The 25551-nt window shown below is 42.8% G+C and overlaps 1 protein-coding gene across 1 annotated transcript; it reads right to left on the bottom strand.

The window, feature by feature from the left end:
• Positions 1-605: 605 nt before the first annotated feature.
• On the bottom strand, positions 606-25551 carry LOC142667535 (uncharacterized). Its single transcript, XM_075847077.1, has 11 exons — positions 25426-25551; positions 22315-22478; positions 21666-21845; positions 21458-21581; positions 12322-12419; positions 10607-10685; positions 10384-10481; positions 8597-8675; positions 8382-8479; positions 8116-8227; positions 606-688 (listed from the first exon to the last, which is right to left on the bottom strand). Exons 2-11 carry the CDS (start codon positions 22390-22392, stop codon positions 606-608), a joined length of 1029 nt encoding a protein of 342 aa, XP_075703192.1. The 5' UTR covers positions 22393-22478; positions 25426-25551.

The following is a 25551-nucleotide window of genomic DNA, read 5'->3' as shown; positions in this document are numbered from 1 at the left end:
AGCTACATCAAGGGGTTGATCTCTTTGGTAAATCGCAGGTTGTTGTCCGAACATCTGGGGGCGCCTGTTAAAGCTAAATGGGAACGTGATGTGGGATCTATTCCCAAAGATCACCGGGGGGATATACTGGCATCGCCGAGTCTTCTGTCGACTAATGTGGCGCAAAGAAGATTCCAACTCTTTTTGATACACAGGGTATATAGGACCCCCTGGGTTCTGAAATGTATGGGATTAAGAACAGATGCCAAGTGTCCTCGGTGTCTGGAGGAAAAGGCGGACATTTATCACATGTTTTGGTCCTGCGGGGCTCTGGGGAACTTGTGGGGGGAGATGTCAGAGTTAGTGGGGAGAGTGTATGAGGTGCAGATTCCAATAGACCCAATAGTGATGCTTCTGGGATATGTTGGGGATTTGGAGGGGGAACGGCTGGAATGTTTTGCTATTGCCAAAATGTTGTACCAAGTCAGGAGGGGTATAGCTCAGCATTTGTTGGATGCGGAACCGCCTTCAATGCAGGAAATCATTGGTACAATCAATTACAAGGTATTGATGGAGTAGAGGGGGTCTATTAGGAAGTTCGAGAAACAATGGACTACATGGATTGATCAGTCTGGATGGGCATCAGCGGAACTCCTGGCACTTCGATCATCACCTGTAATGCGGTTGTTATTTGTTGAGTAAACTTGAACTGATTTAAAAAAAAAAAAAAAGAAGTGGACCTAATGACGTGGCCTCGGAGTGCAGGTTATCATCACTGAAATGTCTTTGTATGTAGATTAATTAAATGTGAAATACATGCTTCCTAATAATCATTGATCTGGACGAATGGATTACCCCGAAATTTATAAAAAAAATAAAAACCAGAAAAAAAACAACAACACCTTTATGACGGCTATAAAAGCTTCATAAAGACCCTTAAAGAAGACGGACATGATCCAAAAGATCTACTTAGTGTACAGTAGATTATAGCAGAGTTCTGAGTGCTTGATATTACTGCCTAAGGTTGTAATCCAGAAATATCCTGAAGATAACATGTTTCCTTGTGACTTGTGTGCAGAGTTGTCATGGGGACCTTGTGTGTTTTCTAATAGTTCCTCAATTCTTGTCCCCGCCTCATATTAAATATAGAACTATAATGAGGATATTTCTTCTCAGCGGTTAATATTAGGGGATTCGTAATGGTTTAACCAAATAAATTACAAAGTGCAAAAGCAATCACAAAAATGTATGTGTTTTTTACTTCTATTGACTTTCCCAGAATAATGCTCAACCCTTTCCTGCACAATGACTTACATGCACTCCGTTCCATATATGTGTATACGGTTATTTCTGTGCATGGCTTTCTGGCTCAAATGTCACAGAAATTTCTGCAAAAATTCAGTGTGAATTCTCCCTTATGCCTCCTTCACACAGTTTTTCTTTTCTGTAGTTTTTCTTTGGGGGCAGAACGTCATTAACTTTAGGCTTATTTACATGTGGTTTTTTTCTGGTGTTTTTTTTAAGTCTTAAAGAGTAAGACGCCCCCGCTCCAAAAAAATTAAAGAAAAAAGCAAAAAAATAGAAAGTTCAACAAAGCATTTTGAAAAATACACCAGGAACCAAAAATCGCACAAAAAGGCCAGAAAAATGCCACAAACCAGTGAAGCATTTTATATTTCACTATAGACTGCCATGTAACATCCGGCCGCAGCGTTTTTGGACAAGAAAAACAGCACAAAACACTGTGCTGTGTGTGAAACAGTTTCCGTATTTAACGTAATGCTTAAAGAGGCTGTGTCACATTATAAGTGGCCTATATTGTACATGATGTGATCGGCACTGTAATGTAGATTACAGCAGTGTTTTTTTTTATATAGAAAAACGATGGTTTTTTGACGGAGTTATCATCTATATTAGCTTTATGCTAATGAGTTTCTCAATGGACAACTGGGCGTGTTTTACTTTTTGACCAAGTGGGCGTTGTACAGAGGAGTGTATGACGCTGACCAATCAGTGACTAATCAGCGTCATACACTTCTCTCCATTCATTTACTCTGTAGATAGCGATATAGCTATATCGCTATGTGCACCCTCATACACAAACACTAACATTACTGCAGTGCCCTGACAATGAATATGCATTACCTCCAGCCAGGACGTGATGTGTATTCAGAATCCTGACCACTTCTGTAGCATCTCTGTGAGATTTACAGCACAGCGAGATCTCGCTGTAAATGACAGTTTACAGCGTAATCTCGCGAGACTACGCCTACTATGCTGTAAATCACAGAGAAGTGGTAAGGAGAATGAATACACATCACGTCCTGGCTGGAGGTGATGTATATTCATTGTCAGGACACTGCAGTAATGTTAGTGTATGTGGCTGCACATAGTGATATAGCTATATCGCTATGTGCTGTATAAAAGAATGGAGAGAAGTGTATGACGCTGATTTGTCACTGACTGGTCAGCGTCATACACTCCTCTGTACAACGCCCACTTAGCCAAAAAGTAAAACACGCCCAGTTGTCCATTGAGAAACTCATTAGCATAAAGTTAATATAGGTCATAACTCCGTCAAAAATGATTATTTTTCTAAATAAAAAACACTGCTGTAATCTACATTACAGCGCCGATCACATCATGTACAAGATATAATGTGGTGACAGAGCCTCTTTAAGTGGTTAACAATTGTTTTTTATTGCTACATGCTGGGATTTCAGAGCTTGTCAGGAGTATTTAAGAGATTTTCAAGTTATACAATTAATTCCCAGGGGCAGCGATTTATCGCTCACTGCAAAAAAAAAAGTCTATGTCCAGTCCCAGCCTAAGTGCAGCTGTTATTCGTAGCTGGTGCCCCAAAAAATCTGACACCAAGCCTAGTGCATGACCGGACTTATAGAACACCTATTTGCAGTCACATCTCCCTCAGTCCTGTACAATGTGTAAAACATTGTCTGAAGTGTTACTGTAATGTAGAACTAAGAAGGAACCTCACCTTAACCCCTTAAGGACGCAGCCTAGTTTTGGCCTTAATGCTCAGAGCCCATTTTTCAAATCTGACATATTTCACTTTATGTGGTAATAACGTCGGAATGCTTAAACCTACCCAAGCGATTCTGAGACTGTTTTCTCGTGACACATTGGGCTTCATGTTCGTGGTAAAATTTGGTCGATATATTCAGTGTTTATTGGTGAAAAATTGCAAAATTTAGAGAAAATTTAGAAAAAATAGCATTTTTCAGAATTTAAATGCATCTGCTTGTAAAACAGACTGTTATACCACCCAAAATAGTTACTAGTTCACATTTCCCATTTGTCTACTTTGGATTGGCATCGTTTTTTGAACATTCTTTTATTTTTCTTGGACGTTACAAGGCTTAGAACATAAACAGCAATTTTTCATATTTTTAAGAAAATTTCAAAAGCCTTTTTTTTTTTAAGGTACCAGTTCAGTTCTGAAGTGGATTTGAGGGGCCTATGTATTAGAAACCCTGATAAAACACCCCATTTTAAAAACTAGACCCCTCAAAGTATTCAAAACAGCATTTAGAAAGTGTTTTAACCCTTCAGGCATTTCACAGGAATTAAAGCAAAATGGAGGTGAAATTTGCAAATTTCATTTTTCTTGCTGAATTTCAATTTTATTCATTTTTTTTTCTGTAACACAGAAGGTTTTACCAGAGAAACACTACTAAATCTGTATTGTCCAGATTCTGCAGTTTTTAGAAATGTCCCACATGTGGCTCTACTGCGCTCGTGGAATAAAACACAAGCCCTAGAAGCAAAGAAGCACCTAGTGCATTTTGAGGCCTCTTTTTTATTAGAATATATTTTAGGCAGCATGCCAGGTTTGAAGGTGTTGAGGTGTCAAAACAGTAGGAATCCCCCAATAGTGACCCCATTTTGGAAACTGCACCCCTCAAGGAATTCATTTATGGTTGTTGTTACCATTTTGACTGCACAGTTTTTTCACAGCACGTATTTGAATTGGGCTGTGAAATGAAAAAAATGTAATTTTTTCCAATAAAATGTCATTTGTGATTAAAATTTCTTGTTTTCACAGGGAACAAAATACCCCATTTTGTTGCCCAATTTGTCCTTAGTGTGGCAATACCCCATTTGTGGTGATAAACTGCCGTTTGGGCTCATGGGAGGGCTCAGAAGGAAAGGAGCGCTATGTGTTTGTTGGAGTACAGATTTTGCTGGATTGGTTTTCGGGTGCCATGTCGCATTTGCAGAGCCCCAGAGGTATCAAAGCAATGGAAACCCGCCAGAAGTGACCCAATTTTGGAAACTACACCCCTCAAGGAATTCATTTATGCTTGTTGTTAGCATTTTGACCGCACAGTTTTTTCACAGCACCTATTTCAATTGGGCTGTGACATTAAAAAAAAATGACATTTTTTCCAATAAGATGTAATTTTTTATCAAAATTTCTTATTTTCACAGGGAACAAAATACTCCATTTTGTTGCCCAATTTCTCCTGAGTGCAGCAATACCAAATTTGTGGTGATAAACTGCCGTTTGGGCTCATGGGAGGCCTCAGAAGGGAAGGAGCGCTGTGTGTTCTTTGGAGTGCAGATTTTGCTGGTTTGGTTTTCGGGTGCCATGTCACATTTGCAGAGCCCCAGAGGTATCAAAGCAATGGAAACCCACCAGAAGTGACCCCATTTTGGAAATTACACCCCTCAAGGAATTCATTTATGGGTAATGTGACCATTTAGACCCCATAGTTTCTTCACAGAACTTATTTGAATTGGGGTGGGAATGAAAAAAAAATATATGTTTTCCAATAATATGTCATTTTAGCTCAAAAATTCTTATTTTCACAAGAAATAAAATACTCAATTTTGTTGCCCAATTTCTCCTGAGTGCGGCAATACCCCATATGTGGTGATAAACTGCTGTTTGGGCCCATGGAAGGGCTCAGAAGCAAAGGAGCGCTATTTGTTCTATGGAGTCCAGATTTTGCTGGATTGGTTTTCGGGTGCCATGTCGCATTTGCAGAGCCCCAGAGGTATCAAAGCAATGGAAACCCACCAGACATTACCCCATTTTGGAAACTACACCCCTCAAGGAATTCATTTATGGGTGTTGTGACCATTTTGACCCCATAGTTTTTTCACAGAACTTATTTGAATTGGGCTGGGAATGAAAATAAAATTATTTTTTTCAAATAATATGTAGTTTTGGCTGAAAATTTCTTATTTTCACAAGAAACAAAATACCCCATTCTGTTGCACAATTTGTTCTGAGTGCCGCAATACCCCATTTGTGGCGATAAACTGCCGTTTGGGCCCATGGGAGGGCTCAGAAGGAAAGGACCACCAATTGGCCTACTGGGGATTTTCTAGTGCGAAGTCATGTATGCAGAAGCACCTGAGGTACCAGTACAGTTGAAACCCCCAAGAAGTGACCCCGTTTTAAAAACTACACCCTTAAGGCATTCATCTAGAGGTGTAGTGAGCATTTTGACCGGAGACCTACACCCCATAAACTGTAATGTGGGTTCTCCCGGGTATGGCAATACCCTACATGTGGCTGTTATCAGCTGCCTGGGCACACAGCAGGGCTCAGAGGGGAAAGACGAGGGGGGATAAGCTGTGCGGAGTACATCAGGGTAAGTAAAATTGGGGTAAATTATAAACCAAGGGATGTATGATAAATTTTAAAACACTCTTTCATACAGAGCTCTGTTTTTTTGGGACACGTGTCACATTGATATATTGGGTCATCCTTTATCGCCCTCTTATAGCAGACTTTGCACCTCTTTTGACTTTTTCCCTTCTTGCCAGTTTGGGGAACTTCTCCTGGAAAGTGTTGCCGCCCTGGTACGATGTGTGTGGCCCCGCTTCCAGAAGTACTGGGTGCCCCCCCTTCTTGGTCCCTAAAGATTAGGTTCTTGATAATCACCTCTTGAAATTCCAGGAAAGTTCCCGTCTGGCATGCACATCGACATAGCACGTACGCATTGTACAAAGCCATCTGTATGATGTGCCCGGCCAGCTTCTTATACCACACCGCATGGCGCTGTAGGGCTTCAGGATTTGATCTGACAAGTCCACCCCTCCCATGTACCTATTGTAGTCCAGGATGCAGTCTGGTTTGGGGGTGGCCTTTCCTTCATATATCCTAAACCTGTAGCTATACCCTGATGCACTCTCGCACAGCTTAGACATCTTCACGCCATACCTTGCCCTCTTACCCGGCAGGTACTCGCGGAATTGAACCCTCCCTTTAAAATGTACCAAGGACTCATCAATAGAAATACACTTCTTGGGGGTGAATGCTTGGGAAAACCGGGCACTGAAACTGTCTAATAGGGGTCTCCGTTTATACAAACTGTCAAAACTGGGGTCATCTCGGGGTGGGCACGGCTCATTATCAATATAATGTAAGAAGCGAAGTATTGCCTCATTTATTTATTTTTTTAGGTTACAGTTCAGTTCTGAAGTTGCTTTGAGGGGCCCATATATTAGAAACCCCTATCAAACACCCCATTTTAGAAACTAGACCCCTCAAAGTATTCACAACAGCATATAGAAAGTTTATGAACCCTTTAGGTGTTTCACAGAAATTTAGAGCAAAGTAGAGGTGAGGTTTAAATTTTTTTTTGGCCAGAAAATCCTCTTTATTCCATTTTTTTTACAACACAATTGGATTTATCAGAGAAACGCAACTTAATACTTATTGCCCAGATTCTGCAGTTTTGAGAAATATCCCACATGTGGCTCTAGTGCGGTAATGGACTGAAGCACCGGCCTCCGAAGCAAAGGAGCACCTAGTGGATTTTGAGGCCTCCATTTTATTAGGCACCATGTCCGGTTTGAAGAGGTCTTGTGGTGCCAAAACATTGGGAACCCCCCAAAAGTGACCCCAATTTGGAAGCTAGACCCCTTGAGAAATGCATTGTAGTTTTCTTGGGGTGAATGCGGCTTTTTGATCAATTTTTATTCGATTTTTAGGTGACGTGGTGACTAAAAAACAGCACTTCTAATATTGTTTTTGTATTCTATTTTTTTTACAGCGTGCACCGTGCGCTATAAATGACATATTCACTTTATTCTGCGGGGCGATACGATTACGGCGATACCAGATGTTTATAGGTTTTTTATGTCTTATGGCGTTTGCACAATAAAATACGTTTGGTAAAAAATCATTCACTTTTTGTGTTACCTTATTCTAAGAGCCAGAACTTTTTTATTTTCAATCAATAAAGCCGTGCGAGGACTTATTTTTTGCGTAACGAACTGTAGTTTCGTTCAGTACCATTTTTCGGTACATGCGACTTATTGATCTCTTTTTATTCAATTTTTTGGGAGGTGAAGTGACCAAACAATTGTGATTCTGGTACGGTTTATTATTATTTTCTTTTACGGCGTTCACCGTGCGGGATAAATAATGAAATCATTTTGTAGTTCAGGCCGTTACGGACGCGGCGATACCAATTATGTATAGTTTATTTGTTTGTTTATATTTTTTTATTAATAATAAAGGACTGATAAGGGAAAAAGGGGGATTTTTACTTTTAATACTTTTAAAACTTTTATTTTCTTATTTTTACACATCTTTTTGTAACTTTTTTTTTACTGTATTACTTTGTCCCACTAGGGGACTTGAGGGCAGGAGGCCCTGATCGCTATTCTAATACACTGCACTACATGCGTAGTGCAGTGTATTAGAGCTGTCAGCTACTCACTGACAGCAAGCATAATGGGTCCTGACGTTGTCAGGACCCACTAGACTTCCGTCGATGGCATAGCCGGACGCCATTGTTTGGTGTCCGGTTGCCATAGTCACCATCGCTGGCCGCTATAGTGTAGCAGGCCGGCGATGGCAGCTTAACCCCTAAAAAGCCGCGATCTCTATAGAACGCGGCTTTTAAGGGGTTAATCAGCGGGGACACAGCGATCGGTGCCCGCTGTAGGAGCTGTGACAGCTGCTGTACGAGACAGCAGCTGTCACAGCTCCTGTATGTGTCGGGAGGACGGCCGAAACGGCCGTTACTCCCGAGACGTACTATTAGGTCATGGAGCGCGAACGCTATAGTTACCATGACCTAATAGTACGTCCAGGAGCGGGAAGGGGTTAACAAACCTACCAATTCACTTTCTAAATCCATTATTACTTACCTCTGGTAACACCTCCTGGAATTTCCTCCTCCACTTCACACTTACATGGTTGATCTCCCCTCACCCGCTCTTCTTCTTTATCCCCTGCTTCAATATTAGTCAGATCTTCCCCCTGATTTCACATATGTAACAATTCAGTACAATACAGCAGAGACTGCGAAGAATCTAACAGACCAACATAAGAAACTACCAAAATCTATGACCACAGGACCAAAAAGCTCCACACCCCCCTATAGAGAACTGGTATAGGACTCAGCTTCATCTACCTGATGATTCTCTGGGACATTGTGATTTTCCTCTGGACAGTCCTGGGAATACAGAGGACTGGGACATCTCCCTGGTGGATTTCTACAACTGGATCCATCTGTAGGAAAAACACAGTGGCGGAATAGACTGTTTACATGTGATGATGGGAGTAATATCTTTGTGACTCTCAAAACAGGTTTGTCTGTACAACTAATGAAAGTCTCCCGCTCCTTACACTGCTGATCAGCCATTACATCCGTCTCCTCTTCTGCTTCATCTTTAACCTCAACCTTAATATAAATCAGGTTTTCGCCCTAAACAGACAAGAAAGAAAATGTAAAATTAACTTGGGTTCAATTAGCAGAGGCGTAGCTAGGATCTCCAGCACCCAGGGCAAATATTTAGTTTGGTGCCCACCCATACCCCCCCAACTTCTTTCCTGACATCTCCTTCCCCCTCGCCATGTTTAATTTCTCTACTAATCAAGAGATATCATTTTTTTTTCACCTTTTTCTTTTTCTATATTTCTTGATAATAATACCATTTGTATATTTTATAAGCAATATAGTTCTATAAAGGGAGTTTCCATAACAATAAATTGAAAGAAATTAAATTAAAGAGGTCAGTGCCCGACTACAACAGATTGTATAACTGAGGCTAGTGAGACTATATGGTGACATAATCGAAACAGCCTCCTCTTTTAGATAGTGTCACACCCTCCTTGTAGATACTGCCACACAGCCCCCTGTAGATAGTGCTACACAGCCCCCTGTAGATACTGCCACACACACCCCCCTTATAGTCACACCCCCCCCTTGTAGATACTGCCACACACACCCCCTTATAGTCACAACCGCCCTTGTATATACTGCCACACACACCCCCTTATAGTCACACCGCCCCCCTTGTAGATACGGCCACATACATCCCCTTGTAGAAACTGCCACACACCCCCCCCCTTGTAGATGCTGCCAGACAACACCCCCCTTGTAGATGCTGCCACACACACTCCCTTGTAGATACTGCCACACAGCCCCCTTGTAGATTGTGTCACACACACCGTTTTGTACATAGTGTCACACAGCCCCTTGTAGATACTGCCAAACAGCCCCCCTTGTAGAAACTGCCACAACTCCCCCCTTGTAGATACTGCCACTGCCCTCTTGTAGATTCTGCCACCTCCCTCTTTGTAGATACTGCCACACAGCCCCCCTTGTAGATACTGCTATAAAAACAGCCCCTCCTTGTAGATTGTGCCCCACAGCCCCCCTTGTAGAGACTGCCACACACACCCCCTAGTAGATAGTACACCCTTGTAGATACTGCCACAGACTCCTGTAGTTAGTGCCACATAGCCCCCCTGTAGATAGTGCCACACAGCCTCCCTTGTAGATACTGCCACAGAGCTCCCCCTGTAGATCGTGCTACACCCCCCCTCCCCGTAGATAGTGCCATTGGGGCTCCTTTTCCGAGTGGAATTCCCGCTCTGCCCAAGGATTCCTCTCCTGGAGGAGCCCCTAGACGTCACTGTCCACATATGGATAGTAACGTCAGGGGCTTCTCCAAGAGTGGAGTCTCTGGCCAGAGAGTCTGCAACGCTCTGGCTGGGTATTCCACTCCAGGAGCAGCCCCTGATGTCACTATCCATATATGGACAGTGACGTCAGGGGCCCCCTTTAGTAGCGGAATATCCTGTCAGAGCATCAGCAACTCTCTGGCCGGGGACTCCACTCCAGGAGAAGTGAATGACAGAGCAGGGATAGTTTCCTGCCCTGCCAAAAATTTTAAATTGTATCTGCGTCCTGAGGTCGCAGATACAGTTGAATATGGCAGTTGCCGGGATGCGTCCGGGCAGTAATTTGCTGGGACTGTCCCGGCAAATTCAGGATTGTTGACAACAATGCCGGTGTTGCCCCCCTACCTTCTTTCCTATCTGTGCCCGGGGCACATTTCTCGCCTGCCCGCCCACCCCCCCCCCTCAGCTTTATAGTCATATTTTGATGAGAGTTTAGCGCCATCTACCTGGTGATTCTCTGGGATATTGTGATTTTCCTCTGCACAGTCCCAGGAATACAGAGGACTGGGACATCTCTCTGGTGTATTTCTCCTACTGGATCCGACTGTAGGAAACACACATAGAAGGAATAGATTGTTTACATGTGATGATGAGATGATGGGCGTAGTATCTAGCTGACCCTCAATACAGGTGTGTCTTTACAACAAATTAAAGTCTCCCCCTCCTTACACTGCTGATCAGCCATTATATCCGTCTCCTCTTCTGCTTCATCTTTAGCCTCGAGCTTAATATCAATAAGATTTTCACCCTAAACAGACAAGAAAAAAATGCAAAATGAACTTGGGTTCAATTACTTTAAAGCAGAGACGTAGCTAGGTAATCCAGCACCAAGGGCAAAGATTTAGTTTGCCCCCCCCCCCCTCCAACTCCTCTTCCGACATCTCTTTCCCCCTCGCCAGGTTTGCTTTCACCTACCAATCAATATGATGTAATTTTTTTTCACTTTTGTTTTTATTTTTTTATTTAACTTCAGCATAAAATCATTTGTGCATTTTACAAGCAATATAGTTCTATAAGGGAGTTACCATAACAATAAATTAAAAGAAAATAAATAAAGAGGTCAGTGCCAGACTAAAACAGATTGTATAACTGAGGGTAATGAGACTATATGGTGACATAATGAACAGCCTCCTTTTGTAGATAGTGCCACACAGCCCCCCTTGTAGATAGTGTCTCTCACGAACACTTGTAGTGTCACGAAACCCACCCTGTAGTGTCACCCACCTACCCATGTAGATAGTGTCACCCCCCTTGTATAGTCCACACCCGCCCTCGTAGATCTTGCCACACAGCCCCCCTTGTAGATCGCGCTCCAAATAAAGCCACCTTCTAGATAGCGCCACAAACCCCCACTGTAGATAGTGCCACACAGCCCCCCTTGTAGACAGTACCACATAGCCCCCCTTGTTGATACTGCCCTTCCAAACTATCCCTAGTAGATAGTACTACAACCCCCTTGCAGATAGTGCCACCACCACCCTTATAGATACTGCCACACAGCTACCGCTGTCTATACTGCCAAACTCCCCCATAGGAGAAACTGCCAAACTCCCCCATAGGAGAAACCGCCAAACACCCCTCCTGTAGATAGTGCCACACATCCCTTGTATAGAACGCCACACCCCCTTGTAGGTAATAACACACTCCCCCCAAGGGATAGTGCCAAACACAGCCCTCTGTAGATAGTGCCACACACACCCACATGTAGATAAAGCCACACAGCCCCCCTTGTAGATAGTGCCACACACACACACACAACCCTGTAGATAGTGCTACACCCCCCTCCCTGTAGATAGTGCCATTGGGGCTCCCTCTAGGAGTGGAATCCCCGCTCTGCCCGGGGATTCCTCTCCTGGAGGAGCCCGACGTCACTGTCCATATATGGACAGGGGTGTCAGGGGCTCCCTTTAAGAGCAGAATACCCGGCCAGAGCATCGGCAACTCTCTGGCCGGGGATTCCACTCCAAGAGTGAATGGCAGAGCAGTGATAGTTTCTTGATCTGCCATAATATTCAATTGTATCTGAGGACGCAGATACATTTGAATAGGGCAGTTGCCGGGATACACTAAGAACCTCCCTATTATAAGTAGATTTAGCTTTAGTGCATATTTATTTATATTTAGTGGTTTAGGTGGCATTAGTGTCGCAGTGTGCTGTCGCCATTCTTTTTCTGCTGAGGACGCAGATACATTTGAATAGGGCAGTTGCCGGGATACGTCCGTGCGGTAATTTGCTGGGACTGTCCCGGCAAATTCAGGATTTTTGTTTACTATGCCCATGTCGCCCCCCTACCATCTTTCCTAATTGTGCCCGCGGCACAATCTCCGTCTGCCCCCCCCTCAGCTTTATAGTCATATTTTGATGAGAGTTTAAAGCCATATACCTGATGATTCTCTGGGACAATGTGATTTTCCTCTGAACAGTCCTGGGAATACAGAGGAATGAGACATCTCTCTGGTGGATTTCTCCTACTGGATCCATCTGTAGGAAACACACAGTGACTAAATACATGACTACTGTATATCGGTCTATATATCACACACTTTTGTCACCACCTTCAAATCTATGTTTATTTAATCAAAGTAAAAGGGCGTGTCCTGACATTTGCAAATACAGTTGAAAGAGGTCGGGCGCAGAGGACATTTATTAACCTGCTTATTAGGGAATTCTAAATTTCAAGAGAGGGAACCCACAGTGAAGACCCTCATCGCTTATTAGTTACACAAAGTACCTGTATAAAGGAAAACAACTACTCCAAGTTCCAACTTCAAAGCGTTCAGTGCTTAAAGTGCTGACAAACTACAAATTCCCTAGATCTTAATCCGATCGATGATCTGTAGAATGCGCTGGAAAAACAAGTCCGATCAAATGAGGCCGCACCTCACAATTTACAGGACTTAAAGGATCTGCTGCTAACATCTTGTGGCAGATACCACAGGAACTTTCAGTGGTCTTGTATCACAGCTGTTTTGGTGGCACGAAAGGGACATACACAATATTAGGAAGCTGGTTTTAATGTTATGGCTGATGGGTGTATATCTTGGGCTCTGTGCAGACCACGTTTTGAGCCTTCCATACATGTCAGGACTCCCGACGTATACCTTCCACGGAAGGCTGCAATGTATCCCACTAAATAGACGGTGGGATACGTTGCCTATACAGACCCTTTCCCCTCGCAGGCAGTGCTTCACTGAACAATACACATTATAGGGAAACAAGGAGGGGTACTTTTTACTACTACCATGAGGAAGAGGCAATCAGTGTAACAGAGGTACAAAGTGATCACCCCACCTTGCCTTTACCTCTTCCATACTTCTCCTTGTTCCCCCATATACTATGTATAGTTCATAGAAACAATGCCTGTCATGCTGTATGTATTGTAGTTTGTTCCCCTCTTGCAGCCGCTTCATTCGGGGAGTATGTATTGTGCCCAGCTATGAGGTGCGGGCCAGAAGTGGGGAGTGTTCTTGTCTGCGGCACGAGCACAGCTGTGGCAAGGAGAAGGGGGCCACAGCCTACGTACACACTGCAGGCCCTAATGTCTCTGTTCTAGAGAAGGTTATTAAAGGAGCAAGATCAGGTCAAGCCTATCCGTCTTACGATCCTCTAAGGTGGAGATACACAATATTGAAAGGATTGAGTTTGCCCAGGGAAGCTCCAGTGATAACTGTTCAGTTACATCACTGGAGCTTCTCACCTTATCCGCTTAACTGAGTCCTGTGACGGATGCCATATAGTGCCATCTGCCACCTATAGGCCCCCCATTGTAAAAGAAAAAAACCTTATGTTTAGGGTATATGTTTTTTACCGGACTCTGCAGAATGGAATACTGTAGTGTACTACGATATTCTATACAGTTTTTTTTGCTGTATACTGACGTATATCAGCCCGACGAAGGCCAAACAGATGGTTCAGTGAGGCACCTCAGGTAAGGGATCAAGGTATGGCCATAAGATTTCTTATATACAAAGATATTAAAATAATCCTATGGGCCAGTAACAGATGTGTATCAACTATGAATAATATGGTGGCAATGTATACTGCAGATAATACAATAAGGTTAGTAGATGAGAAGAATTTCTCCTTGTTGTTTACTAAACCTTTTTTTATTAAGAGTGATAGAATCATGAGAGGAGGGAAATGTAGGAGAACTTCACTATGGAATGGCCACTTGATCCATTTTGCCTGAATTTTGAATAATTAAATTAACTTCAGAATTGTTAATGGATTTTTGGATTAGAATATTTTGCTTTCTCACCACATCTCATTTTGGGCTGAACTTTTGTTGGATAACATCTGTATTTGGCTCGAACGCACTGATGATAAGGGGGCCACAACTTCTTGTTATCTTTAGTTTCAGCCGTTGAAAATAAAACAAACGATTATATGATTTACTGGCTTTTAATCATGAGCGGACGTCATTTAATTTTGTACTACTTAAAGGGGTTGTCCACTTTCTGAAAACTGATGACCTATCCACCAGATAGGCCATCAGTATATGATCGGTGCGTGTCAGACATCTGGAGCCCGCACCGATCCACAACTCTGGCTGTCTCCTGGCACCGAATGTGGCTCCGACCACTGGATGGCGGCCGTTCGGCAAAACTGCAGCTATGTTCCTATTCTTTGACCGGAGCCATGTTGCTTACGGCAACATCGTCCGGAGGCAGCCGGAGTGCCGGATCGGTGCGGGGACCCATAACCGATTACCTATCCAAGCAATTCTGAGACTGTTTTCTCGTGACATATTGTACTGTATGTTAGTGGAAAAACTTGATCAATAAATTCAGTATTTATTTGTGAAAATCACCAAACTTTAGAGAAAATTTGCAAAAATGTGCATTTTTCTAAATTTAAATGTATCTGCTTGTACGACAGATAGTTATACCACACACTATAGTTACGAATGAACATTTCCCATATGTCTACTTTATGTTGGCATCGTTTTTTGAACATCCTTTTATTTTTATTTTTCTAGGACGTTACAAGGCTTAGAACTTTATCAGCAATTTCTCAAATTTTCAAGAACATTTCCAAAACCTATTTTTATAGGAAGCAGTTCAGTTCTGAAGTGGCTTTGAGGGCCTTGTATATTAGAAACCCCCATAAGGAACCTAATTTTAAAAACGGCACCCCTCAAAGTATTCAACACAGAATTTAGAAAGTTTCTTAACCCTTAATTTTTTTACAGGAATTAAAGCAAAGTAGAGGGGAAATTTACAAATTTCTTTTTTATGTCGGAAAATCCATTTAAATCCATTCTTTCTGTAACACGAAAGGTTTTACCAGAGAAACCCAACTCAATATTTATTGCCCAGATACTGCAGTTTTTAGAAATATCCCACATGTGGCCTCAGAAGCAAAGGCGCACCTAGAGGATTTTGGGGCCTCCTTTTTATTAGAATATATTTTAAGCACCATGTCAGGTTTGAAGAGGTATTGTAGTGCCAAAACAGTGGCAACATACCCAAAAAGACACCATTTGGCAAACTACACCCATCAAGGAATTCATCAAGGGGTATAGTGAGCATTTTAACCACACAGGTTTATTGCTGAATTTAGTGGAATTAGTCCGTAAAAATGAAAATCTAAATTTTTTTTTAAATAAAACCTAGAAATTATCAATTTTTACAAAGAATAAAGAAGAAAAAGCACCCCAAGGTTTGTAAAGCAATATCTCCGGATTATGGCAAAACCCCATATGTGGTAATAAACGGCTGTTTGGACGCACAGCAGGGCTCAGAAGCGAAGGAGCGCTATTTGGCTTTTGGAGCTCAAGTTTACTCAATTGGTTTTCGGGTGTCATGTCGCATTTGCAACACCCTGGAGGAACCAAAACAGTGGACACCCCCCAGAAGTGACCCCATTTTGGAAACTACAGCCCTAAAATGAATTTGTCTAGGGGTATAGTGAGCATTTTGATCCCATAGGTTTTTTGCTGAATTTAGTGTAATTAGGCCGTCAAAACTTCTATTGCTTTTTAATTCTTTTTTTTTACGGCGTTCACCGTGTGCTATTAATGACCTATTTAATTTATTCTGTGGGTCGATGTGATTTATGGCGATACCATATGTATATAGGTTTTTTATGTTTGACGGTGTTTGCACGATAAAATCACGATTTTAAAAAAATGATTTCTTTTTTTGTCGCCATAGTCGAAGAGCCACAAAATTCTTATTTTTCTATCAGGAAAGCCGTGTGAGGGCTTGTTTTTTTGCAGAACTGTAGTTTTTATTGGTACAATTTTTTTATTATTTTGACATTTTACTTTTGTACATTTTTAGTAACTTTTTTGAACTTTTTTTTTTTTTTTTTTTTTTAGTCCCACTAGGGACTTGAAGATCCAATTGTTGGATCGTTGTTATAATACCCTGCAATACTTATGTATTGCATGGTATTATACCTGTCAGTTTCACACTGACAGGAGGCATATTAGGTCCTGCCTCTGGCAGGACCTAATTGCCTTCCATAGATGGCAGACCCGGTTTCCATAGCAATCGCCCCCCGCAACAATCGGCCCCCCGCAATCGCGTAGCGGTGTGCCGATGTTGCTATAACAACTTAAATGCGGCGGTCGCTATTGACTGCTGCATTGAAGGGGTTAATCGGTTCGGATCACCGCTGTGGTCCGACCCAATGTTTTCCCCCAGTACTAAGGCTGCTAGTAGCAGCCCATACTGGGAGATGCCGGGCATAAGTGAGTGCCTGTGTGATGTTAGGAGCACACGTAGATTAACGGGCTGCAGGCACAAGGACCAGTGCTGCAGCCCGTTAATCTACGTGGGGTGGTCGGGAAGGGGTTAAAGGCTATGTACACCCTCAAACTGAATTATTTTTATATTGTTTGTTTGGTTCCTAAATGTAAAATTAAGCAACTTACTAAATAGTCTTCATTAAAAATGTCCTACCACTTGGCTGCTGTAAGGTCTGTGTAACTCCTGTAGACAGCTGGTCTCCTGTAACTCAAATCCGTCATGCCACTGCTCCTGATGGCTGACTCTACCTCACTTCCCCCTCCCTTTTCTCAGTGTTAGAGATAGAAGCAGGGGGAGCTTGAACATAGCAGGTCCGCGTATAGCGAAAGCATCTTGACAGCATGTGTGCTCTCCTCCCTATCTTCACTATGATACTAACAGCTTGTGTGATCTGTCCTCCCTGATCACACATTGATCTGGTCTGTACAACCCATCCCCCCCCCCCCCCCCTCTGCTGCTATCTCTAACACTGAAAGAAGGGAAGTGGGCAAGAGGGGTTGAGTCAGCCATTTAGAGTAGTGCGGATTTGAGTTAGAATTTTCAGGAGACCAGCTGTCTACAGGAGTTACACAAACTCTACAGCAGACAAATGGTAGGAAATTTGAATGAAGAATATTTAGAAAGTGGCTTAATTTGCATTGAGGAAGAAAATGAAAAAAAAAAAAAATGCCGTTAAAAAAAGGTGTACATAGCCGTTAAAAAGGAACTTGTTAGTAGGTTTGAAGCCTATAAACCACCAGTACGCTGTCATGAAGCTGGAGTTTAGCATTCTAAACCCGCCTACCTCAAAAAAGGACATTTAGGGAATGTCTGCTTCATATGCGCATGCGCCAAATGTCGTTCCCGGACTCTTTTCGGTAAGTTGTAATTTACTTTACTAACTATTCCCTAAACGTCTATGAGGTAGAAAGGTATTGCACACTAGATCCCGGCTGTATAATGATATGCTGGTGGTTTAGTGGCTCCAAACCTACTGACAGGTTCCCTTAGTTATTATTGGTTGATCAAGGTTTCTTAGAAGGTGTGAACCTGCACTGTGGTTGGATATCAGTGTATTTCTAGGTTATTAATTATGGTATAAAATAAGCTGCACGTCTGGAACAAAGGCAAATCAGAAAAGAACCTTAAGGGCGTCGGGTCTCCTTATACAAGGTTAGAAACTCATACTGTAATAATTTGTCTTCGACAAATTATACGACAGAGGGCTAATATTAACCCCTTCCAGCATTGCTCCTTACATGTTCTGCACGGACAGGAGCTAAAGCAAGGAACGTGTGTTTGAAGCTCAGGCATCAGCCCCATCAGGAACGTCCGTCACACCCTCAGATATTATGATCAGGATCACAAAGAAAAAGCTGTCAATCATTCTGTGTGGGCGGGGGAAGCAGGACTCACAGGCTTTCTCTAGGTGTCCTGGCAGCATTTAAACCGTTCTTTACATGAAAATACTGAATGAAGTCATAGACAACGTTAAATCTCAGATCTCAGCTTCTACCCCCCGATCCTATGCTGCCCTCTGATAGGGGAATATAAGAGACCTGACAGATCCACACTAAATGGATTGTTCTAACTGGAGAAATCTTCTCAAAAAGGAAACTGGTCCAGACAGTAGCCGTGCGCCATGGGTCCAGCAGGTGAAAGCCGCAACGTCAGATTATATTGCTGGACTACACTGCGGGCGGTCAAAGATAATATGTACGTAATATTACACAACTCCCAATCACACGAACGCCAACAATATAATACAATGAAAGTAGCTCTTTAACTCTCTCACTGCTTATGCGGAGCCATGCTCATGCAGTAGAAAAAGTACGATACGGTTTATCCTGAGCACAGCTCGGACAGTGGTGTTACTGCAGGGAGAACGGCTTGTAATCATCAGCAGCTTCTCCCTGCACAGGAACAGTAAAGTTTAACCTGTCCATGACAACCCTGATGACCACATCTTTACACGGCAGAGACCCAATAATCCATAAAGAGAAATATACCTCCCTGCCCCTGTCTGCCAATAGGACAGATCTACATTACTACCAGTGACCCTGTATATTGTGTCTTACTAGGAAGATATTTAACCCTTACTTATATCTCTCCACACTTTACCATTACCAAATCCTGCGGGAGCAGGCTCCATAACTTTACGGTTCGGCCAGTGATGTGCGGCATTAGGACTTGGTGATGTAATTGCACTTCCTTTAATCGTAGGCAGTGATCCCATGTTCTCTGCTGGGTCCATGAAAATAATAATTACATTTACATATTTATATAAGGCTGTCCCCTCCCCCTTCTCTTCTCTAGGGGAAATACATTTAGTTCTGCTGATCTTTCGTCATAACTGAGATCTTCCATACCTCGTATTATCCCCAAATCTAAAATATCCCCCTCCATAAAAAACATAACCATCAGTTGGTATAAAAAACAAAAATCTGGCAAAAACGTTTGACAATTTAATGCATTTTGCTCCAAAAATTAATTAAATACTACACTTATATTCCTTGAAAATGGTTCCTAAAAAAAAAAAAAAACCTACAGAAAACAAGATCTCACACCACAACAATTATGTAAAATAAAAGTTATGTCCAATGGAATGCAGGGGACGACGACTAATAGAATGGGGTACCGAGCCGGAGACCCCCGTTTGACAGTAATATATACTTATAGGACATATGGACCGTGATTATTATTACTCTTGTAAGTACAAAACTATTTAAGTGTCTACTAGCAGAACGTCTTATCTATGTGCAGAAGGGTAGACTCCAGTATTAGTAGATCTCACACTGAACCTGCAGAACATCTTTCCACACGATTGTCATGTCCGCTGTTCATACACGGTAGAACTTTACACTACGCATGTAGGAGAGATTATAAGAGCAGCGCAGATCAGTCACTGGTTATATAAGAGACTGTTCACACACAGAAGTCACTGTACCACTCATCTGAATGTGGTTAATAAAAAGTTATGTACACTACCATTCAAAAGTTTAGGGTCACTTAGAAATTTCCTTATTTTTGAAAGAAAAGCACAGTTTTTTTCAATGAAGATAACATTAAATTAATCAGAAATACACTCTATACATTGTTAATGTGCTAAATGACTATTCTAGCTGCAAACGTCTGGTTTTTAATGCAATATCTACATAGGTGTATAGAGGCCCATTTCCAGCAACCATCACTCCAGTGTTCTAATGGTACATTGTGTTTGCTAACTGTGTTAGAAGGCTAATGGATGATTAGAAAACACTTGAAAACCCTTGTGCAATTATGTTAGCACCGCTGTAAACAGTTTTGCTGTTTAGAGGAACTATAAAACTGACCTTCCTTTGAGCTAGTTGAGAATCTGGAGCATTACATTTGTGGGTTCGATGAAACTCTCAAAATGGCTAGAAAAAGAGAGCTTTCATGTGAAACGCGACAGTCTATTCTTGTTCTTAGAAATTAAGGCTATTCCATGCGAGAAATTGCCAAGAAACTGAAGATTTCCTACATCGGTGTGTACTACTCCCTTCAGAGGACAGCACACACAGGCTCTAACCAGAGTAGAAAGAGAAGTGGGAGGCCCCGCTGCACAACTGAGCAACAAGACAAGTACATTAGAGTCTCTAGTTTGAGAAATAGACGCCTCACAGGTCCTCAACATGCAGCTTCATTAAATAGTACCCGCAAAACGCCAGTGTCAACGTCTACAGTGAAGAAGCGACTCCGGGATGCTGGCCTTCAGGTCAGAGTGGCAAAGAAAAAGCCATATCTGAGACTGGCTAATAAAAGGAAAACATTAATATGGGCAAAAGCACACAGACATTGGACAGAGGAAGATTGGAAAAAAGTGTTATGGACAGACTAATCGAAGTTTGAGGTGTTTGGATCACACAGAAGAACATTTGTGAGACGCAGAACAACTGAAAAGATGCTGGAAGAGTGCCTGACGCCATCTGTCAAGCATGGTGGAGGTAATGTGATGGTCTGGGGTTGCTTTGGTGCTGGTAAAGTGGGAGATTTGTACAAGGTAAAAGGGATTTTGAATAAGGAAGGCTATCACTCCATTTTGCAACGCCATGCCATACCCTGTGGACAGCGCTTGATTGGAGCCAATTTCATCCTACAACAGGACAATGACCCAAAGTACACCTCCAAATTATGTAAGAACTATTTAGGGAAGAAGCCGGCAGCTGGTATTCTATCTGTAATGGAGTGGCCAGCGCAGTCACCAGATCTCAACCCCATAGAGCTGTTGTGGGAGCAGCTTGACCGTATGGTACGCAAGAAGTGCCCATCAAGCCAATCCAACTTGTGGGAGGGGCTTCTGGAAGCATGGGGTGACATTTCTCCCGATTACCTCAGCAAATTAACAGCTAGAATGCCAAAGGTCTGCAATGCTGTAATTGCTGCAAATGGAGGATTCCAAGACCAAAGCAAAGTTTGAAGGAGAAAATTATTATTTCAAATAAAAATCATTATTTCTAACCTTGTCAATGTCTTGACTATATTTTCTAGTCATTTTGCAACTCATTTGATAAATAGAAGTGTGAGTTTTCATGGAAAACACAAAATTGTCTGGGTGACCCCAAAGTTTTGAACGGTAGTGTACCTGCTGCAGAAACAACAACATTCAGATATATGGAAACTTCTACAACAAATCTGACCATCCCCTAGAGCAGCACTGAAGCAAAGCAAGGAACGTGCGATCAGAGATCAGGAATCACAGATTATATAATATATATATATATATATATATATATATATATATATATATAATCTGTCTCTTGTTACCTTTTGATGTGCGTGGCCGGTAGTTCTCCGTCATGACCTCCTGGTACAGATCCTTGTGTCCTTCTAGATACTCCCACTCCTCCATGGAGAAATAGACAGTGACATCCTGACTCCTTACAGGAACCTGACACACACAATGATACAGTCATCACCCAGACACCTCCAGTGCTGTTACTGTAGAATTTCCCAGCATTCCCAGCAGTGTCACCTCTCCAGTCAGCAGCTCAGTCATCTTGTAGATCAGTTCTAAGATCTTCTTCTTATTGTTCTTCTCATGTATCCGGGAGTGAGGGGGAGGCTCTGTGATGGGACTACTGCTCCATCCTCCTGACTCATGGATGATGGGAGTCGTACAGTCACCCGATGTCTTCTTCACTATTGTGTACTCCTGTGTATGGAGAGAGAGACACTTAGAGAACTGAACACAGTATTCCCCCCTCAGTAGAAAGAGGGAGATTGTGACCCCGCTGTATAGAGCTCTAGTGACCCCACATCTGTAATACTGGAGACCTCACCTACAAAAAGACATTGAGGAAATAGAACGAGGCCAAAACTAAAAAGGAAATAATATTGGGGGGGTCTAGATGGACCATGTGCTCTCCTCCTGCCGTCATCTTCTATGTTTCTATATAGATGTCATCCCGATCCTCCTGGTTCCTGGTCATTCTCATTGCTCTACAACATTACTATTGCTGCATTGGTGACATGACACATAACTGACCGTATTGGTGGCTGATCTTCAGCTTCTTGACGTCACTTGGAAGGTCTGGACGCTGTTATACAGGACACTGGATTCTTCCTATTATGTAATGTCCCTTCCCTATGTGTGACTTGTTCTATAATATAGAAAAGTTTACCTCTCCGGTCAGCAGGTAGATGATCTCCAAGGTGAAGTTTAATATTCTTCTGCTCATCTCATTCCTGTGCTTGTCCATCCTTGGTGGGTCATTCAGAAGAAGGAAAGTTGTGGAGGAGAAGATGAGAAAACTGGAGGATCTGGAGGATCTAGTACTGCAGACGTCTTTATGAAGAAAGGAGAAGATGGAAATCATACAGGGGACAACATCATGTGTGACATACAGAACCTCACTTATTGATCATTGAGAGAAACATCTTCTCAGAGCCGTCACCACATGGAATAAAGGGGTATTCCAAACACGGACATTTCTCCCCAGGATATGCCAGAAATGTCTGATAGATGCGGCTCCACCTCTGGGTGGCCTTGTTTGGAAGTTTCCGTAACTCCTATAGAAGTGAATGGAGAGACACAATCTGCTCAGGTCGTCCTGCTATATAATCTTCTGCCAACAGATCAGACTAGTGGTCAATGTGACAGATGCCCTTTATGAATTAATAGACCCCTAATATAAGATTTTACAGATATTAGAAGTTACCTCAGAGATCCTGGATCTTCAGAGACATCTAAAATTCTTATGTATTACAGTATTCCCCTATTCCTTGTAGATTGTTTTACCGGATAGTAATTGTAATTCACTGTACCCTGTAACTAACACTTTGTTCACATCTGCAAGACAGACACCAACCATGGTTCATGCATGTCCGGGTCCTCCTTCTAGACCTGTCCTGTGCTTCTACATTACTCTGTGCTCCTCCTTCTAGACCTGTCCTTCGCCTTCTACATTACTCTGTGCTCCTCCTTCTAGACCTGTCCTTCGCCTTCTACATTACTCTGTGCTCCTCCTTCTAGACCTGTCCTCTGCTTCTACATTACTCTGTGCTCCTCCTTCTAGACCTGTCCTCTGCTTCTACATTACTCTGTGCTCCTCCTTCTAGACCTGTCCTCTGCTTCTACATTACTCTGTGCTCCTCCTTCTAGACCTGTCCTCTGCTTCTACATTACTGTGCTCCTCCCTCTAGACCTCCCTATAGACCTGTCCACCACCTGCAACACAGTAGACCATACATCCTTCTATGTGGCTTTTCATCTAACATTAGTGAACCCCTTCTACCCATTCTCAACTCAGCTGCATGGGTAAATCTACCTCTCCCCTCATTCCCCCTCTGCGGTCACTGGCTACCCATTACCTACTAAATTAAAAATATTAAAAAGGACATGCAAGGTTGTCAACATCCTGTCCCCTCCATACAGCTCTGCCCTAATCTCCCAATAATTCCCCACACGTCATCTCCGCTCCTCTGTTCCTCACATCATCATCTAGAAGATTTCTCCCATGCATCACTCATACTCTGGAACTCTTTAACCCAACACATCAAATCTCTCCCACCATCCAAACCTTCACTAGTAACCTGAGCACCCCCTCTTCAGAAACACCCTGAAATAACCGGCTGCCACTACTCCACCAGATGACCAGCTTCTACCCTCACCTACTGACTCCTCTTCTAGAGTCTACGCGGGCAGGGTCTCTCCTCTTGTAGAGTGTAGTCTACGCGGGCAGGGTCTCTCTCCTCTTGTAGAGTGCAGTCTACCTCTCCTTCTCTTGTAGAGTGTAGTCTACGCGGGCAGGGTCTCTCTCCTTCTCTTGTAGAGTGCAGTCTACGCGGGCAGGGTCTCTCTCCTTCTCTTGTAGAGTGCAGTCTATGCGGGCAGGGTCTCTCCTTCTGGACCAGTCTGTCATACATTGTTTATTGTCTCTTCTTATGTACTTAGCCCCTTGGACACGCAGCCAACTTTTATTTTCCCTCCCTCCGTCCAAAACCCATAATTTTTTGATTTGTCCGGTGACATAGCCGGATGAGAACATGTCTTTTGTGGGACGTGATGAAGGTTTTCAAAGGGGTTTTCCACGAACGGACAAGAGATGATCTATCCACCGGATAGTTTACCAGTATATGAAGTCCAACAACAGGACCCTGCACCGATCAGCTGTCCCGGCTGCCGGATGTTTTGAACAGTATGCAGTAATTGGAGCAGGAAGCAAAGTTCTCCGACCACTGCCTAGCGGACGTTCTGCAGAAAGGCAGATCTGCTCCTATTCACTTGAACAGTATTGCAGCACGGCCGATATTCCGTGACCAGAGGTATCTGCTTTCAGCATGGACGTCTGGTGCCCGGAGGCAGCCGGAGCAGCTGATCGCTGTGGAGTCCGGGACGTGCACCCATCATACACTGAGGACCTCTCCGGTGGAGGTCATCAGTTGTCCAGTCGTAGAAAACCCCTTTAATATACTGGGAAAGAGGAAAAAAATCCTATTGTGTTATGGGCGTCGTTTTTGCAGCGTTCTCCATACGGTAAAAATGACTTGTTTACTTTATTCTCCGGATCAATACGATTTCGGCGATACCAAAATGTACATATTTATCTTCTACAAGGAAAAAACTATTTGTTCAAAAAATAAAATGGTTTTGCGTCGCTGTATTGGGATTGACAGAACTTTTTATATTTTTCCGGAGATTGTGCGAGGGTGTGTTTTTGTGTCACGCGAGCTGTAGCTTTTGTTGGTGACATTTTGCGGTGCACATGACTTTTTATTCAATATGCGCAGTGACCAAAAACAGCGACGTTCACATTGTGAATTATTTTTTTCTGCGGGTTAAATAACTTGATATTTTAATCATTTGGACTTTAACGGATGTGGCGATTACGTTACTTATTTTTATTGCTTAAATCATTTTTTGTAAAAAAAAAACAAAACGTATTACAAAGTATTGCAATGGTAACCGGTCATCATCGCACAACTTCTTCAGAGGACAGAGGAAGCCATTATCTCTAACTGATGTCACGGCATCTGAGGGGTTAAACACCCGGGATGGAGCTGTCTCCGATCTTGGCGGTTGCAGGCGGCTGTGAGAAGCCTTGTACGGTGCAGGCTCCGCTCCTTCTAGTGTGATGGCGCACGTACAACATAATACTATAGATCTGATGTCACCAAGGGGTTAAACCCTCCTGTATTTCATATTTACAGCACTCAGAATAATAATAATTACAAACACTGTGCCAAATACAAACGCACCAAAGACGGACAGAAATGACCCTTTATAACCTTACCTTACTACTGCATCATGGGAAATCTCCTGACTGATAACAGAGAGAACAGTAAACAACAGCGGTGACCAGAAGTCATGTACACCCGACCAGCGCCGCTCTCTACCTCATACACGGAAACAGCTGAAG

Source organism: Rhinoderma darwinii (assembly GCF_050947455.1).
Source record: "Rhinoderma darwinii isolate aRhiDar2 chromosome 1 unlocalized genomic scaffold, aRhiDar2.hap1 SUPER_1_unloc_1, whole genome shotgun sequence".
Taxonomy (NCBI): Eukaryota; Metazoa; Chordata; class Amphibia; order Anura; family Rhinodermatidae; genus Rhinoderma; species Rhinoderma darwinii.
The sequence above is the reverse complement of the archived record's forward strand: the minus strand, read 5'-3'. Positions and strand labels throughout refer to the sequence as shown.

Bases quoted from the DNA above. Each gene is read 5' to 3' on its own strand.
- LOC142667535 (XM_075847077.1), bottom strand. From the start codon at position 22,392: ATGGACAAGCACAGGAATGAGATGAGCAGAAGAATATTAAACTTCACC. The intron at 21,582-21,665 runs GTGACACTGCTG...TGTGTGTGTCAG, and splicing joins CTGAGCTGCTGACTGGAGAG to GTTCCTGTAAGGAGTCAGGA. The intron at 10,686-12,321 runs GTATATGGCTTT...TTGTCTGTTTAG, and splicing joins TTGTCCCAGAGAATCATCAG to GGTGAAAATCTTATTGATAT.